The sequence below is a fragment of the Rhea pennata genome, chromosome 2 (genome assembly GCF_028389875.1).
Source record: "Rhea pennata isolate bPtePen1 chromosome 2, bPtePen1.pri, whole genome shotgun sequence".
Classification (NCBI taxonomy): Eukaryota; Metazoa; Chordata; class Aves; order Rheiformes; family Rheidae; genus Rhea; species Rhea pennata.
This window is the reverse complement of record NC_084664.1, coordinates 74,636,653-74,654,984: the sequence shown is the minus strand read 5'-3', so window position 1 is coordinate 74,654,984 and position 18,332 is coordinate 74,636,653. Positions and strand designations below refer to the sequence as shown.

The 18,332-nt window shown below is 41.8% G+C and overlaps 1 protein-coding gene across 1 annotated transcript in view; it reads left to right on the top strand.

Moving 5' to 3' along the window:
* TPPP (tubulin polymerization promoting protein) overlaps nt 1–9,923 on the top strand; it is a 62,961-nt gene extending 53,038 nt beyond the window's left edge. Inside the window, exon 4 of the mRNA XM_062569768.1 lies at nt 1,048–9,923. Coding sequence (XP_062425752.1) covers nt 1,048–1,242 — 195 coding nt within the window. The 3' untranslated portion in view covers nt 1,243–9,923. The remainder of the gene's footprint in view (nt 1–1,047) is intronic.
* The last annotated feature ends 8,409 nt before the right edge of the window (nt 9,924–18,332 follow it).

The following is an 18,332-nucleotide window of genomic DNA, read 5'->3' as shown; positions in this document are numbered from 1 at the left end:
GTTACTAGCCAATTGTTTATACAAAGTGCTATTTTGAAAATGTTTGTTAGATCTGGTTAATGAGCATTTCTCATTTGGGATGAGGATAGGTAGAGGAGAAATGAGGTTTCTGATGAATGAAAAGTTTCCCAAAGCATTTGCTTTACCACAAGGAGAACAGCGGACCTTTGTCTCTAAAATACACCCTGATCTAGGGTGATATATGTAAGAAAGATAACCAAATTTTACTAATCTTTGTACATCTTAAGACCATTTCCACTATGATACAAAATCTTTTATTTGTGTCTTTCTTTGTCCTTTAGTGCCCTTTCTCTTCAGATTTTAAAATATAAACTAAAAAAAAAAAAAAGATAAAAGAGACTGCTCCCAGTCCAAGTATACAAGTTAATGTACTCCTATATTGTTCTGTGAAATATCTTTTTCATTCTGTTTGTGTAGTCAAATTTTCTTTGTCTCACTAACAGCAAAACTTTGATTTTGAGTAGTTGGATATGACTTAGTAAAACTCTGTAGGATGTCTTTGCTTTGCCATTTCACAGACCGCTGATTTGCTAACACTGAAAATAACTTTCAGTCCAGCTAGTTTGTAACTTCTCTCGTGACTCCTAGATTTTAGAACAAATCGCAGTCTCTTGAAGCAAGGAATTCTAGATGTATTGGTTTGTTTGTTCTGTATTGGTGGAGCCCAGCTTTTATGCTTGGATGAATTAAGAGGTTTTGGACATGTCCATTCCCTGTGGTTTCTTACATGTTTGAGAGTTAGAACTTGATTATTAATCTGAAATCATTGATACTGAAAGTCTCTTCTAAACTTTTTTGGCATAACTTGCACTATTTTGTTCTTGGCTATATAATGATCATTGTCATTGTATGTAATGGTAAGAAACGAGCATTTCTTGTTTTTTCTTACTGGAACGGATTATACATTTACATGTTCTCCATCGGTAGCAATGATTTAAATTGTCAGTAGCATGTACAAATACCTATATTTTTAGTAGTAGTCATTTTCTGATGTGCTTTTTTCATGTCTTTTCTTTCTTCCAATAGAAAACCATTTCATCTCCAACTGTATCACGCCTTACGGATACATCAAAATTCACAGGTTCTCACAAAGAGAGGTTTGATCCAAGTGGGAAAGGAAAAGGGAAAGCAGGCCGAGAAGATCTGGTGGATGCTTCGGGATATGTTTCTGGCTATAAGCATGCAGGCACATATGATCATAAAGTGCAAGGAAGCAAGTAAGGCTGAGGGTTTACAATACAGAGGGAAAAAAAGAGGGGGAGAGAGAATATATTTGTAAGAATGATGTAGATGAATCCCACGTTTCAGTTATTGTGAATACTAAGACTATGTTGTCAAGAAGTTGTTGTCAGGAACTGGAACTGATTTCAACATCTGCTGAGCTACTTGCAGCACAACGCCACTTCATTACATTCCTCATAGGTATATTGGCAAAAATAAATGTATCAGTACAAAAAAAGAGACATCATTTTGTTGCGCTTTAGGCAAAAACCCCAAAGCCAAGAGCTGTTATACCACACTTTGTCAATTTGAGGGGAAGATCTCAAACATTCCTAAGTGTTCAGTTGCCCTGAAGATGTAGAAGAGAACCTCTTGAGAAGAGGGTCTTTCAATAGCAGCCTTTCTGAAGAGCATCCTGTTATTTATGGTGTTTGATTTGACTACTGTTTGGGGTTTTTTTTCAACGTCTTACAGGGAATCTGGCACTCCCCTAGAAGATTCAACAATGTACTATTGGGGAGTAAGTGGTTGTAATATACAGGTGCTAGCCTGTACATTTCATGTACCATTTATGAACAACTGAAAAAAAAAGCTGCTTCTGAGACAATTTAGGTTCTAATGTATTTATGTCAGCAGAAAAATGTGGAAAATACCAGCCCGTATTTCCCTCCTGTCTATACTTCTTGCTAGTTACTGTGTGTACTGGAGCATGGTTCTGACTGGCTGAATTAGGTGGAGCTAATGTACTAACTTGGGAGACAAAGAACAAGACATACCTAAGAAAGTCTATAAAACCTTTTTTAGTCTGTTTTCAAGTTTGCACTGCTTCACATTTGAAATGAAGGGGGCATTAAGATAATGCTTTAAAATATTAATTATGACTAAACACTGCTAGTCAGATTGCTATTGTTAGAAGAATGTCCTTATGCACACTTATGCACATACATTGGCACATATTCCCTTTAACGTATAGTAGATGTAAGGAAAGTTTATGGCTCCTTGGAATAAGGACACTTAAAATTAATATCTATGTAATTAGTTGTGACTTGCCCCCAAAATCATACAACTAAATCTGGACTACATGGCCTGGAAGTTTCTTCTGAAGCCAAGGGACTTGATTCTCCTTTCCCTTAGGCTGTCTGACTCCAGACTAATTGGAATTACTCCAGAGTATTGATGGAAATGGCTCTCCACTGCTGTAAGAGGAGAAGCAGCTCCACAGAGTTAAGGTAAAGGCAGCTCAGCATGACCTGCATGGGGTGCAGAATGCCAGGCTAATAGGAATAAAAATCACTCATTTTTAGTTAAAAAGGAAAGAAAAAGCTGATCCAAGTTTTTAAGAGAGCAGAACAAGCACCCCAATGTATTACTCTGCTTCCATAAAATTATGAAAGATAGGATTGGAGTATTTAAAAACGGCTATCAGCAGTTCTGCTTTACTTTCTTTCAAAACAAGCTCATGCGCTGATTTTAATGGTCAGCTCTGGATAAAGGTTAATAACTTTGGTGCTCTCCCCCTGCCCATATCAGCCTCACACTTAGAGTGCACAAAATCAGTGTTTGGTGAGCTGCGTGTGCTGTCATGTGCAGTGCAGGTCAGCAGCTTATATCTGGCTTGTGTCCAGAGGTGGAGAACAGGCTTGAACAGTTCATGTTTTGTTTCACTGCCATTGAATGGTAGCCTTTCTTTTAACTTTGTCTCCAATGACCCTGCAAGCCCATAGATCAGCCTGAAACCAAAACAACAATAATAAACAAAGACAAGGACTTCCTCATGGACTTGGAGATTTTTTGTTTGTTTATAATTTGTTTTGGTTTTTGTTTTGAGGGGGAAGGGAAGTTTGCCAAAACTCAGCACATGTTCTTATAAGGATTTAAATGACTGTTTTTTTCCCATGGGTTGCTCTGGTTACCTGGGAAGGTTTTTGATATATGTGAGGATGCTCAGGGTGAGCAGCTTTCAGATTTGTCAAGCCTTTCCATGAGTTACCTGTTGTTCTTGAAGAAAAATTTGCAAGGAAGGAAAGATATCCATTTCTGTGTTGCACTGGTGACCTGTCACACTTTCAGATGCAGAAAATAGCACACTGTAATGCAAGGAATGGCTGAATTATTCCAGCTTGGTGGTGGAAGGGAAAAGAACTGTCTGGCTATAGAGAGCCTGCTCCTTTTTGCTATTTCCCAGATGCCTGGGCACCTGGAAAGGGCTCCAGGATGGTCCTGCTTTCTATGAATAAAAAGACTAAGCTTCTAATCACTGACAAATCCTTAAGTTAAAGGCAAAGCTAATGTTTCTGTTCTTCCCATTGACTTTAAGACTTGACTTATAGCTCACTGGTATTTGAAAAAGATTTGTGTGAAACCCAAATGAAGGGCTAAGTCCTGTATCCTGCAGAGCTCTTTCAACACCATGTTCACCTTGCTGTTTGTTGCTATCCAGCTGCTTTGGTTGGCACATCATGTGATACTTAAGCCGAGGTGCACAAGTGACAGGCTTTCTGACATACCCAAATACTGAGCGTCTCTGTTGCTACATGGGAGGCGTCACACACACACAGGAGGAAGGTTTTAAAGTTTAACTACTTTTCAGGTGGCTAGTGCAGGGTGTGAGAGAGACCAGCTTACTCATAAGATAGAAGGCATGCAATGGAGCTGGGAATGCAAACTGATCCAAGCTAACACAAAGAGGCTGATGGCACTAGCTGGAGTTCTGCCAGATTGTATTTGGACAACCTGAAATCCTTGCTAGAACCAAAGCACTTTGAATGGACCTGATTGATGAAAAGGGTTTTCAATAACACAGTAAGCACTGGATCAAGACCCGAGAAGCTGCTTTAGATAGCAGAATTTTATTGTGAGGAACACACTTACTTGTTTCTTCTTTTCTTCAGTTAGAAAGTTTTAAAACTCAATTAAATGGAGGCACGAAAAGAAATCATTCTGATATGAGAGTGAAGAAAGAAAGTTCTGGCTAGAAAGACAGTACTTTGGAAAGATTTTTTCCTTTTTACTACATTTGACTTGGAGGATTTGTGCTATGAAATGAAAGCACCACATGCAGCCATGTATTAAGGCTTCAGACACCAGTGTAAGCTCCTACTTTCCTATTAATATCTGAGTGAAGTTAAAATCCTAAGTATTATCTTAAATGTTAGCCATACTTAACGTTTCAGGTCTATGGGAGAACTACACAAAGTGGTGCAATCATCATTTTGTTGTTTTGTTCGTCTGCAATTTCCTGTACTCTGAGGACAGCAAGCCCTGCTGGTCCCTCAGAGACAATGAGAAGGGTGTAGCTGAGGATGCACAGGAGGAGACCAGTTTTGCCTTCTGAAACATTATAAAGGATATGCTCTTCTCATGCACCATTGCTCTAGACTGTACCTTAATGGCATGTCCCAAGTAAGGACATCTCCCCATAAAGAGTTTATGATTGTATCCATTTCCTGGGCATCTAAGCTCATTTCATCTAACCATCCAATTGGATTTTCAGCATTTTATACTACCCAGTACTCTTTCATGAGACATCTTTTTTTAAAAAACTGTTTTTCCTCATGTCTTTGCTTTCACTTACAGTTGAACATGCATCAGACTGAGGCAAATGTAATCAGATAGTTCAGGTGGCTGACAGCAATAACTACCTTTAAGAACAAACTCAAATTACACAGTTTACTTAAAATTAAACCCTTAAAGACTTGAACAAAACCCAGTCTTACCTTCATCTCTGCAGAGGCTTAGCCTTGTGCACGATCTATGACTATCAAGCCTTTGCAGGATGAAGACAAAAAATAAAAATGCTGAATGAGACAAAGGAATAACCCCAGTTTTTAAAAAAGTGATATGTAAATTTTAAATAAAATATGCTGAAGTCAAATGGGCTTTCTTATTAGTGCTTGTTTACTAACTCCCTGTAATCATTCTCTGTACTTCAGTTATTTGTTGAGATTTTCCCAACAATCATATCTGCCTGGAAATATCAGTAACAAAAAGTATTATCCTATTTTTTATGGTTATTGAAGCTATCATAATGACCTTACTGAAGACAGACAGAAAATACATTGTTTCAACATTTCTATGTGAACAACTGTCATTAATTTTAATCAAATATTTGGAAGAACAAACAAAGGCAATGTTGAACTTTGGGCAGTCTGGCCAAGACCAAGCCACTGTTTTTTAAACCACAAGATTTCTTATCAATAATACAAATATCTTTTTTACCTTTTACTTTGGGGAAAGGGAGGGAAGATTTCCAAACAACTCACATGTCACAGCTTGTGTGTTTCATCAGCAAACAAATTCTCCTTTGAAGATATTTTGGATTAAAGTATGTATTTTCCATGTATTTTACTGACCTTACCTAAACTAAAAAATCCTCTAGCAGCTTTTTGGCATTACAGAAAACTTTCTTAATGAATTAACCATTCAGTTATGCATATTTCCCCTCTGTTGAGTCAATTGATACAGTATTTATGGCAGCTAGAATTTTGTACAAAACCCAGAAACTAGAAGGTAAATTATTTCTGTGGGTTTGACTTGCAAGTGATAGATATCACAGCCGTCTATAACTATCTGTAGAGAAAACCATTGTGTATATTTCTCCAAACCCAGCTGAAAACTTAGTGCTCTTTCCTCAAGGCTTGCTGTAGTTATAGGATGGTTTCATTCTTCATGCCTGCCTGTATGATAAAGATCAGCTGTTGAAAAGCCAAACCCTGCCTTACAGTGATGTGATGCATGTATTCTGGGACATGTGCCTGTGGCACCTCTGAGCAAGAGGTCTCTGCACTGGTTAAGAAACAAACCACTCAGATTTTGATAGTGGAGAAAAAGTAATGCATTGCACTACTAGTACCTGCCCTCTAAAATGACTGTTAGCCTTGAGTGAGTGCCAAAATAGCTACACCTTTGTGTATATTGTTTGTAGTGTGAATACTGTGTGCTTACCTTTTCTATTAATTGTTAATAAGTAATATAATACACAAGATGTGTATAGGTATGTGTATGTGCGTGTAAGTATGTATGTACACTTTGGATCCAGCTAAATGTTTAAAACATATAAGTGCTGATCCAAACCTTGAATCTTACAGGACCAAACGCTGGTCCTGATGTAGCTAGAGCTGTTCAGCTTGGCCAGCTAGGATGTTGCCATAATCCCTCCATAACGTGATGGTAGAGCTCTAAGGAGCTTTTGTGTTTCTACGCAAACATCTACCTTGTACCTGTTTTTTTGGAGGGAAGCATCTGATTGTGCCCTTCAGTGATTCTAATACATATTTGTTATGGCAAGAAGAGTTCCTCCCTAGTGAGGAAGCAGAACTGCCAGGGAGAAAGTAACAGCTCCTCAGAGTGCTCTCAGGAGACTATTTAAAATTATGCCCTCTGGGGGCCTTATCTACTTCTTTGCCGAACTTTGTGAACCAAGTTGACAGTTACACACACAGTTCATCATCAGTCAGGTAAGTACAAAGTCATGGTACATGGAGGATGAACAGAAAGAGAGTCTTTGTGTTCTACAATGCCTATGGCCTTGGGTCTGGTATAAACCTTTATTGATAAAATGAAATACCTGAAGCATAATGAGAAATATCAGACTTATGTGAAATGCCTACAATCTGGAATGCCAATGTTTGAAGTGTTTGCCCCTAAAATAGCATTTAGACCTTCAGTTGCTCATTTTGTACACGCAGCTGCCCTCTTGACCAAGTATAAGGAGCATGAAAAAATGGACTGGGATGTTCTTTTTAAGTCTTCAGAATCCTAAAACTAGTTAGAGACCTTGAGTTGCATTCACGCTTGTTCATTAAACCTCAAAAGCAGTGCTTTGGAAGATGTCCTAGGTAAGAATGGGGCTTCAGGATGCTGAAGGATAGAGCAGATTTAACCTCCAAATCTTAATTAGCCAAGCAATTTGTTTTTGCAGAGATAAATAACTGTAATATACTTGATATTTTTTCATGTTTTTTGGTATATTACCTTAACTGTATTGCTTGTAATCCATAATTTGGTGGTGGTTTTCAAAAGAAGTTAAAGACATGACTGTGTTTTTTTTGTTTTCAGAAAAAGTTTGGATTGCCTTGTTTCATTCAAACTAGTTACCGATCATTCGCTCTGAGTAGACTTTGGCTATAACAGAGCAATCTTGACAACAAATAAAAGAAAAGAGCAGTATATTGACTTTGCATCCTTGAAAGACATTTGCAATAATGAAATGATTAATAAAAAGACCATCCCTTTGTCTTTTGTGAACAAACACTCAAACATACACACTCTATTCTGGGGCAAGTATAAATATGAGTGACGAAACTACAAAAGAGACTTTTTTTTCTTAGATTAGATTTGTAAATTGATATTGAAGTTCCCAATTGACTAAACTGACTTAGAAAATTGTTAAGCATTCCATTGTAGCTTATCAACCAGTTAATTCATTTTCAAATGTATTCACACATCTCTTTTTTGAATCACTGTAAAATTTATGGCACTTGAAGGAAGTTGGTTTTGTTGTAAGCTTGAATTCCTCAAAGCATTTTTAAAGGTCTTAAAGATAACCCTCACTTACCTGCAGCTTTCCCTTTACAAGACTTTTCCAGTTACTTTATACTTTTTTCAGAATAGGTCACAAACTTGAATAAAGTTGTGTCCAAGTTAATTAAAAAATATAGCCCTTACATATGCTCATATACTTCATCCATCTTTACATTTTAATCAGGAGCTATGTTATGGATTATTAACAAAACGAAGAAAAAAAAAAAAAGGAAGAATTGCAATCTATATCCCCACAGTGGTGCATTATTTTAAGTTCCAGTTTACATCAGTTGAGTTTCTGTATGTTTGTACTTGCTCAAGTGCTTTTTAAACAAATTATATAATGTGAAATATGCAGCTTGGGCTCTGTTCAATAGAGTTATATTAATGTGGTTGTGAAATGCTGTATTTCTGTAATACTCATGCTAAGTATGGCCTCGGTCTTTACCAAGGCTTTGTGTAAGGGCAGTTAACTTCTAATGTCACGTGTAAAACCTGTTGACACACTACTTTTGCTAGCACTGTATTGCATGAAATGACAAGGTCATAGCCAAAAACAAGTTATAGGATGCAACAAAAGAGTGTGTTTGTGTTTAGCTCTGTGCTGGGCTCAGCATATATCAGCTTTGGCAGACTACTGCAGCAGGGAAGATATTTTTTGTGTAATGCTTATAATACAAAGTAATTTGTCTTTACAAATCAGAGAAAATCAGAGAAATAATCAATATTGGATAAGTAGATTGAAGTTTATTCTTAGCAAGATTTTAAGTATCACAGATTTAAATATTGCAGGAAAAATATATATTTATATAGCAGAACATTTTTTGAATGTTCTAGGTTGGTTTTCTTCAGTCATAAACCATTTATTTATCCACATTATGCTTTATTCCTTTACTAGATTGTTCATCTGTCCGTGCTGACCAACATGCTCTTCTAATTTGACTTAGATGTTTTGGTCTGTTATTTGCACATCCAAGTATGTGCATGCCATCAGGACCTGGTCATGAAGTGTGGAGGCAAAATTGCTTTGTCTTTGGTTATCTCAACCACTAATAAAAATGTAACTGTTAAATAATTGTATGTGATACAGGTCTTGACATATAGTCTTCCTTGGAGCACTGTACAGCATGATAAAGAGCTTTAGTGAATCTTACTATTTCTTGTTCTTATTTGATTTGTTTTTCATCTTGGTCTAGAAAACCAGGAAGCTGCTGTGTGCTAATAATTATCTGCAATATTTATAATTGCAGACATATTGCAAACATTAACATTCAGCTGTACTAGCGTACTGTGTTCACTGTGAAATTTTCAACACGGTCAAAACCTTTGTGAGATCATTTAACCTTACAAGTTTACTTTTTTCTTTTTTGGTCATTATTGTGAATGAACAACTTGAGCATAGCACTCCTTAATCTTAACTCTAATAGCTAAATACCTTTTAAGCAAAGATTTTTAAACACCTGATGAAGGGGTTTGGACATTGTCCAGTGCAAAGCGCACTAGACAAAATCCTTTCCCCACTGCAGTCAGTGCTAAAATATTAACTGGCTTTAGCAAAAACGGAACCACCATTGCCAGGGGATTAATGTGCTTGGTTACCATGGCAGAGGTTATGGGGGAGCATGACAGGGAGTCCCTATTCCCGTATCTTTGTTTCTGTTAATTTAAAACTACTACTATTCAATCTTTAAAATAAATAAAAGAAACTTGAAAGGGGATCATATACTACTAGTTTGTACTAGGTTTTTTCAGGAAAAGGAAACAAATTTATATATATATATATATATATATATATGCAATATATTTTTACACTGTTTATTAATGCTAGAAAGTATTAAATGTTTCACTTTATCAGTGTGAATGTTAAAGTAATGACAATATTATGGATGTTTTAAACCTTTTAAAGTTGTCTTGTTAAATTCTAAAACCACATTAACAATGGAAAAGCTATTTCGTCTACATTATTCTTGATGTATAGAGAACAGCAGTTGTCTGATTAGCACTATACAAGCTTGGCTTGAAAAGCTGTAGTGAAATTCATATTGTAAACATCATTTTTTAAAACATAGCTTCTCATAAAGTATGTTACTGCTGTTGACTGATTGTATAAATCTATATCCTTAGTTGGTAAAGTGATCAATAAATGTGTTACTACATCAGTTACTCGATTTCTTGAAGTAAATGATATTTGCTATTAAATATTGTTACCAGCAATTATTTTAAAGTTCAGAGATTAAGCAAATTGCTAATATATATATAAATTACATCAAAATACTCTCCAGACAACTAGTTCTCTGGCTGTGAGCAGAATAGATTTCTTTTTTATCATTTCCTTTTCTATTTAAAAAAAAGAAGTAAAGCTGAACATCTGCGTGATCTTCATACTATATGGTAGAGTTCTCAAAATGTGCAGTGATACACCAAACGAGATCTATCAGAGGTTAAACAGTTTCTTTATACATAGTGATATAAACCAGATATTGGCCATCAGTCTCAAAAGCCTGACCTACTTCTCTGATATTTTCTGAATGGTGTTGAAAATGTTTTATATTTGCAAGGAAAGTCATTTGCTACAAGGAACATTTTTCTGTTTTAAGGGTGTGCTATTTAAAAGTGAGTATTATTTTCCTGATACCATGAGATATGTCCTACCAGAATGCTTGAGTAGTGGATGATGAGTAATCCGACAGTAGCCCAGGCACAGTGATGTGTTACAAATGTGGCAGTACTGGGTTAGCAACTACAAGCAGCTATAACTACTACTGCGTACCATCAGAACAGCTCACAGCGAGCAGCATTGTGCCTGGTCCAGCTGTCAAGTGAGGGGAAGCAATGCTCTGTGTACCCATGCTCAAGAAAGTGCTCTAAAATTGCCTTGTGACGAAAAAGTCTGAAAGAGTTGTGTCCTCAGCTAACCTTCCTTTCCCGATGTGGGCTGTACAGTGTATGTAGCCTGACTGCCTAAGAAAGCTCCTCTTTTATCTGTGAACATAATGGTTACTGAAGCAGTAAAACCAAAACAAACCAACAAACAAAAAACAAAAACCAAAAAATGCTAATGAAGCAAGACCTTTAGGGAAAGGAAAGGAAGGAAAAATCAAAATTTTTCTATTCAGAAGTGGGAGATAGTATTCTTCTGCCCGATGAGAAGATAAGATCCAAAGGTCAATATTTTGCAGAAGATCTTGGTTTATAGCTTCCCCCACTTTTTTTTCTTTCTTTTTTCTTTTTTCTTTTTTTTTTTTTTTTTTAATGCTTAGCCTCTGGAAATGCCAGTCCAACCTTATGTACCACATATGTGTCATGACTTTTTTTTTTTTTTTTTTTTTTTTTTTTAGTGATAAAAATACAAGGATGCCAGGATATGCTCTGTTTTACTCCAGAAGTACACACAATATTCTGAGCTAATTTTTTTCTGTGTGTAGCTACAGTTGTGGTAACCACGCATGGACGTAGTCCCATCCAAACAGGACCTATAGACAAACTGCTGTCACTTTCTGTTCCAAGCTTTCACCACTGACCACTCAAATCAGTATCAGTTAGGTCTCCTGCTCTCAGATCCATACGTGAAATACAGGCTGCACCTTTCCTCATGACTGAACAGCAAAAGAAGCAAAATATCAAATCGGGGTCTTCAGGGGTCTGGCAGAACCTGGAAAAGAAACTTGACTTTGAGTAGTCTTCTGTTTAGCCTTGGTTCATTTCTTCAGCTTCCTATCTAACTCGCTGCACTGCTGCATTAATAATGGAGGTTAACCTCAGATCTGCAAAATGTAAACAACCCAGTGTAAACATTGGAATGCAAATGTAAATGTTGGAACGTAAACATATGTGATCAAATGTAAATACTGGAACATAAACACACAACCAGATGTAGATACTGATACATAAACATAAATATTGGACCATAAATGTAGACAATCCAATGTAAATACTGAAATGTAAACATAAGTAACCAAATATAAATATTGGAATGTAAATACAAACAACCCAGTGTAAACACTGAGACGTAAACACTGGAGTATAGACTGATACATATGAATGATACATATAAACAACTCACTGCAAGCATCGAACTGTAAATGTAAACATTGAAAGGTAAACACAACCCAATGTAATGTAAGCAAGCAAACATTTAAATGTAAACAACTAATGGTAAACATTGGGACATAAACAGAAATGTTTGTACGTAAAAATAATAACTCAATATAAACACTGGCAGGTAAGAATTAACACTGGAATGTAAATGCAAACAAAACAATTTAAACATTGAAACATAAAAATTCAAGTGTAAACAGCCAAGTGTAAGCATTGGAACAAAAATATAAACGTTGGAATGTAAACAAAAACAACCTAATGTAAATAGTGAAAAGTAAACATAAGCAATCTGATGTAAACATTGCTCACATGTAAGCAACCTAATGTAAACATTGAAACATACACATAAAATCTGAAAATAAAAACAAACATTGAAACAAACATAAATCATCGAATATAAATGTAAACAACCAGTGGAACACTGAAACATTAACATAAACTTTGCAACATAAACATAAAAAGTAAAGGTAAACATCGAACGATAAATATCAGATCATAACATAAATATTGCAGTGAGAACATAAACAACCAAATGTAAACATTGGATCATTAACATCGGAGCATAAACACAGAAAACCAGTGTAAACATTGGAATGAAAACAGCTGAATGTAACATAAATATTGGAACACAACCCAATGTAAACATTAGTCCATAACATAAACAACACAATGCAAACATACACATTGGAATGTAAACAAGCAATTTAATGTAAACATTTGGCTGTAAACACCAAGTGGAATCTAAATGTAAATAATGCAATGTAAATACTGCAATGTAAACAGAAACACCACAATGTCAGCATTGAAATAAAAAAATATTGGAATGTAAACATAAACAAATGTAAAATAGGCTCATAAACATAAATGTTGAACTGTTAACATAAAGAATCCAGTATAGACATTGAAAGGTAAACGTAAGTGAAAATGTAAGAAACATCTTCCTATTTAATTCTATGCACTGCTGCATTAATAATGGAGGCTAATCCAAAATGTGCAAAATGTAAACAGCTCTATGTGAACATTTGAACGCAAATGTAAACAACCTAGTATACACACTGAAAGATAAATGTAAACACTGGAATGTAAACAACACAATATACAGATTCTTGCACAGCTCTCCAGCCCTGCAGTGGTGTCATGACACTGGCTCAGTCAGGAGCTCCCCTCAAGGGTAGCAGCCTTCTTCAGTCTGAGTTGAGGCAGGAGCTCCTTGCTCCTCCCTGCAGGCCTCATTCCTTGCTTTCGTGCTTGTTGGGCTGGGCCCCTCTTGAGCTTGAAGGAGGTGATCCTTGAGCATCAGCCAGCTCTCTGGAACCCTCTTCCCTCCAGGAAGGCTACCCCACAGCATTCTGCCAAGCAGGTCTTGGAAGAGGCTAAAGCCTCCTCATGTGAAAGCCAGGGCTGCCATCTGCTTTTTGCCTTGCTGCCTCCTTGCACGATGCTCAATTCCACCAGCTTGTGGGGGCTGCAGCCAAGGGTGGCCCTAACTGCTCCGCTGTAACTCGTGGCAACGCCTGCCTGTCACAGGCGAGACGCAGCCACAGCGCTCGATGCTGCTCTTGCTGTGTCCAGCTGCCCAGGGAGTTTTTCCTCACTGCCCGTGTCAAAGACAGAGCTGGAGCCGCAGACAAACATCACTAGTTGGTTTCTTCAGTGGACAGGGATCTTTGCTCACCACCAGCACCACTGGCCGAGCTGGAGGGGAGGTGATGATCCTCTTTCTTTTTCTGCATCCTCCCCGCGTGGGCATCTTTGCTCCCTGCCAGCACCTTAGCAGGGCTGATGCCCCTGCTCTTTTCCATCCTCAGGGAGGCGGGAGCCTCTCTCCCTGCCAGCCTCTGGGCTTGAGCTGCCAGCGGTGGCAGTGTGGCTCACAACAGGGTCCTTTGTGCCCCTGGAGGACTCAGAGGTGCTCCTGCTCTCCACGTCCAGGATGCGGCTGGAGGAGTGGCTTTGGTCCGGCTCTGCCATGTCCTCCCAGGACAGGGAGCTGCAGTCCCTGAACAGCTCTCACTCTCCCAGCTGGCCCAGCTGCACAGGGAGCAGCTGTCTCTGGCCATGTAAAATGAAGTGGTCACTGTGTGGGTCACCAGCACCACCTGTGATCCCTTGCCAGCCAGGCAGCTGCTCTCCCCTCTCCAGGGGAGGCAGCAGAGTGCAGGACAGAGGTGCTGCCAGAGCCCGCAGGGTGATGCGCCAGCTGCTGCCCTGAGCTGGGGGCAGCCTGGGGCCCCCTTGCCAGGGCAGGAGACACCCGTGCTGTCAGGGTGCCCCTGGCCTCCTGGCACCTCCATGTGCGGGCAAAGCAGCCCCAGGCTGCTGCCACCAGCTCCAAGGCTCAGCAGGCTGCTGCTTCCTCAGTGCCCGGACGGCCCCATGCCTTGTGTGCTCGCCCGAGGAGGACTCCCTGGCAGCTGCGCTCTCCACTCTGCCCCCCACCCCACAACAGCCTCCTCCAGCAGCAGGCTGCAGAGCATCTGCTGCTGGCCTGGGGGACACCTTGGCTGTCCTCAGCTTTGGCCTCCACCTCAGCAGCTCCACCCCGCAGGGGAGGCAAGCAGGCGTGAGCGGGGGCTCAGGGCCAGCTCTCCCCAAAAGCCTCTCTCTGCACTGCCCAGCCATGCCCAGCAGACAAGCCCGAGGAAGGAGCCACCGCTCCAAAGGAGCCATCTCTGCGTGCCCAGCCCTGCCGGGCTCCTGTAGAGGCAGCCAGGTGCTCACGCATGCCGGGGAGCTGCCCGGGGATGGTCGGCAGCTCTGGTGGCCTCCCTCACCCACGGGCGCTGCCTGCTGTGTGGCAGAGCTGCTCTAGCACCTCCTGCTCTTCTCCGCTGCCCGCGGACACAGCAGGCCGGGGGCAACACACGCGGCTGTGAGGACGGGGCGGCTCTTCCTCGCGGGGCGGAAGGGCTGCTGGTGTGGTGCGGGGGGCACCTCTCCAGAGCCCAGTGCCCTCCCACAAGGACGCCCAGTGCTGCACTCGGGGGGCTGCCGACCCAGACCCGCGGCACACAGGGGAACAGATGCCCAGCACAGACCGGTCCATGGCGGCCGGAGCCGGGGAGCGCGGGGGGCTCCCGCCCGGCTCAGGGCTCCTGCCTGTCCCTGAGGGATGCAGCAGCAGGCTCCCAGGTGAGAGCTCTGCGAGGCCCCTTCCTTCCCTCCCAGCAGCAGGGCTCGACAGTGGAGGGTCCCATGGCCAGCTCGCAGCTCCCTCGGCTCCCTCCCGCACCCAGGCCACAGTTCCCTCTCGGTGCCTCCGGAGGCAGCTGCAGAGCTCCCAGCACCTCCCAAGCACATGGGGCTCCACCGGCAACGGGGGAAACGCTGTCTGCCGCCCCCAGCAGGCCCAACACCAGCTACCTCCGGCCACATGCGGCACCGCAGCCTCCCTCCACCCAGGTGCGGCGACAACAGCAAGGCAAAGGCCACAGCCTGGCCACCATGGCCGCCTGGCCTCCCGGTGCCAGCATCTCCCGCCCTTTGGCACCAGTGCCCTGGGTCTTCCACTGCATCTTGCGGCCACCCTGCTCCCTGGCCCGTGCCCAGCAGCAGCTGCTCCCCCTTCCGACGCTGCCGCTCCCCGGAAGCCTCGTCCCTCCCGCTCCTTCACTTGCGCGGCCCCTCGCTGGCACCCCCTGCACTCGCAAGCGCAGCCCGCTCCTCGCCCCGCGGAGAGCGGCTCTTTGGCGGCTCCCCTGCGGGGCCCTCAGCCAGCACGCTTCACCTGCCCACCTTGGGCAGCAGCCACTTTGCCCCACTGCCCTCCAGCATGAGAGCTGGTCAAAGGGAAGAGAGAGCTCCCAGAGAAGGCCCTAAACCCAACAGAGAAGAGCCTCCGCTTGGAAGTCAGCCCACTGCTGGTGCACGGAGCAGAGCAGGGCAGAGCAGGGCACGGCACCCTGGCTCCTCATCTCCCCCGGAGCCCCTCCGGCCACCCAGTTAGCGAGGCCTTGTGAAAGCCCTGGCAGCCTCAAGCCTGGCTCCCCGCAGCCTACTCATCTGTGTGGAATGGAGGAGGGAAGGAAGTGGGGCCCTTCTCTGCCTGGCCCTGGGGGTGTCATGATGCCGGCTCAGCCAGGAGGTCCTCCAGAGGGTCCCCACGTGCTGCCAGTCCGCTCATGCCTCCCAGCTGCCCCCAGCTGGGCTGAGAGACTGGGCAAGGAATGCAGCCTCCAGCCCTGGCCCACCCACCTGCTCCATGGAGGTTCAAGGTGACGGTCACATTTGAACCACTCTTCTTACGATACCGGAAGATCTGTTAAGCAATCCTAGGCAGTACAACTAAAGAAAAACTGAACTTACTACTTTTGACATGGAACAGCTGCTGTCTTATTCTTTATTTTGCAATCACATCACCTTCAGTAATCTTTGTAGAGCATGTCAGATTGTAGCAAAACAACAAGTTTCATTATCTATCACTCTGTTCAGCTTTCATCTGGTAAAAGAGTCATTTATTTGCTTTCAGTAGGCCTAGTAAGAGATCTAGGGGAATGCAGCTCTGAGTCACTCTGTACAACTGAAACAGGTCTCTGGTAGCTGGGCTAGACCTATGGCCCTACCAATAACCAAATCTCAAACCTCACAGTCTCTCCTATAGCTGGCTTGGCCCTCCTGGTCCCTCCAGTATGCCAGCTTTCACACAACTCTGGTCTCCACACTGTCCAGCCCACACTTTTGGCCTCTTCAGTGCTTGTCCCCCAGCCCCTTATCCTCTCAGCCAGCTAACCCAGCTCAATGTTTGCTAGCAATTACATATTGACATATGCCCCACACAGTATTCACACCCTCAGCTGCCGGCATGCCAGAAGCATGGTCCTCTGTGACCTATGGCCCCTTCCCCAGATCCTGCCGCTTAGACATCTCATGCCCTCCTGTCTCTCCAACTGTTGGCACCACAGACACAGAGGCCCCTAGAGCCCCTAAATGTTCCATAATAAATCCTGTACAAAATGAAGATGCTCTTACCCAGCAACCCATAATGAGTCCTATATCCCTGTAGGCAGTAACCCCCTCAGTCTGGAAAGCGATCCAGAGAGATACTCCCATTGGCAATGGGTTGAATGCTCTCCCCTGACACCTGGGAGTAGCGGGGTCAGGATGCTGGGTTCCTGTGCTTAGGTTATTGGGGTTCCTCTGCTCTCCTTTGTGTTCATGGAGATGAGCCTTTAAGCATAGAACCTCCTCCTTCAGACCCAATTAAGAGAGCTATTAACAACACAAGCATACAAAAGTGCCAAGTAGCAAACAGTTCTGCTGGTGTAACCCAAAGATTGGTAGATGCAGCAATAAAACAAGCTGGGTAGAAACAATTTACAGAGAAGGTTGTCAAGGCCAGTCTAGTCCAGCTATACCTAAGATGGCATGTGCCAACACAACTTGGTTTTGAGGAACAGATTGCAAAGGGTCCATATTGACAATTCTAGCAGCAGAGCTAAGGCTTAGTGACAGCAGTTGGGAGCTATCACCTCTGTAGCCAGGAGAGGTTGTATGGTCATAGCCCACATTCACAGAACTCAAAATTGATTCTCTCTTGTGCAAAAAAAGTAGTAACAAAATCATAAGCTCTGATCAGATGTATTCAGCTGTCCAGTGAACATGAGGTGGGGTATATTACACATAGGCTGGTCATTTCATTATTTGTATCAGAATAAAGACAAGACATCACACTTCTTTTTTTCTTTCTTTTTTTGGGAATTTTCCCCACAGGATATTTATTACTAATCAGTAATTACTTTTCAGCTCTCAGAACATAAGAAAAAGTAATTACATTCTGATAAGACATAGTACTCCTGGTTTCAGAATATGCTATTAGCTGATTTCATATTCTCCTTTATTCATGTCTTGCACAAAAGAAAAAACAAAAAGGAATTTTTCTTAAGTGAGGCACTTCCCCAGCCTAGAATTCAGTCCTTTAAAGTTGGCAAAGATTACTTCTAGTAGCAAGGTTTGGGTTTTTTAGAGAATGGGAGTGGAATCTGAATGATGACCTAAACATAAGTATTAACACATTTTATCTTACATATCTGAACCTCTAGTACTACACAGAACCTAGCAGGCAGTAACACTTGCATTTAGTTTGACTCTCCAAAACATCCCATGAATTATTTGATACCAAATCTCTGACCTGAGTTCAAAAAAATCATCCCTGGCAGCAAAACCCCTTTTCACTTTGGAATGCTATGTACGCCTATGTATACACACACAGAGAGTAAACACAATCCACCAGTACTTTACATGATGAGCATGTTTTTGTCTCTGCTACCACCTCTACCAGTTCTTCTGCCCACTTTAGCTGCTGCCATCCTGACTTTTCCTATACACTACAATGGATGCAGTCTCTAGAGGTCAGAGCTCAAAGACTAAAATACACTCCAAACTTTTGGGTTATCACAGATAAACAGCAATGTTAGTCAGCAAACTTTTCAAGTGACTAAGACTTTTGACCTCAAACATATTGCAAAAACAAG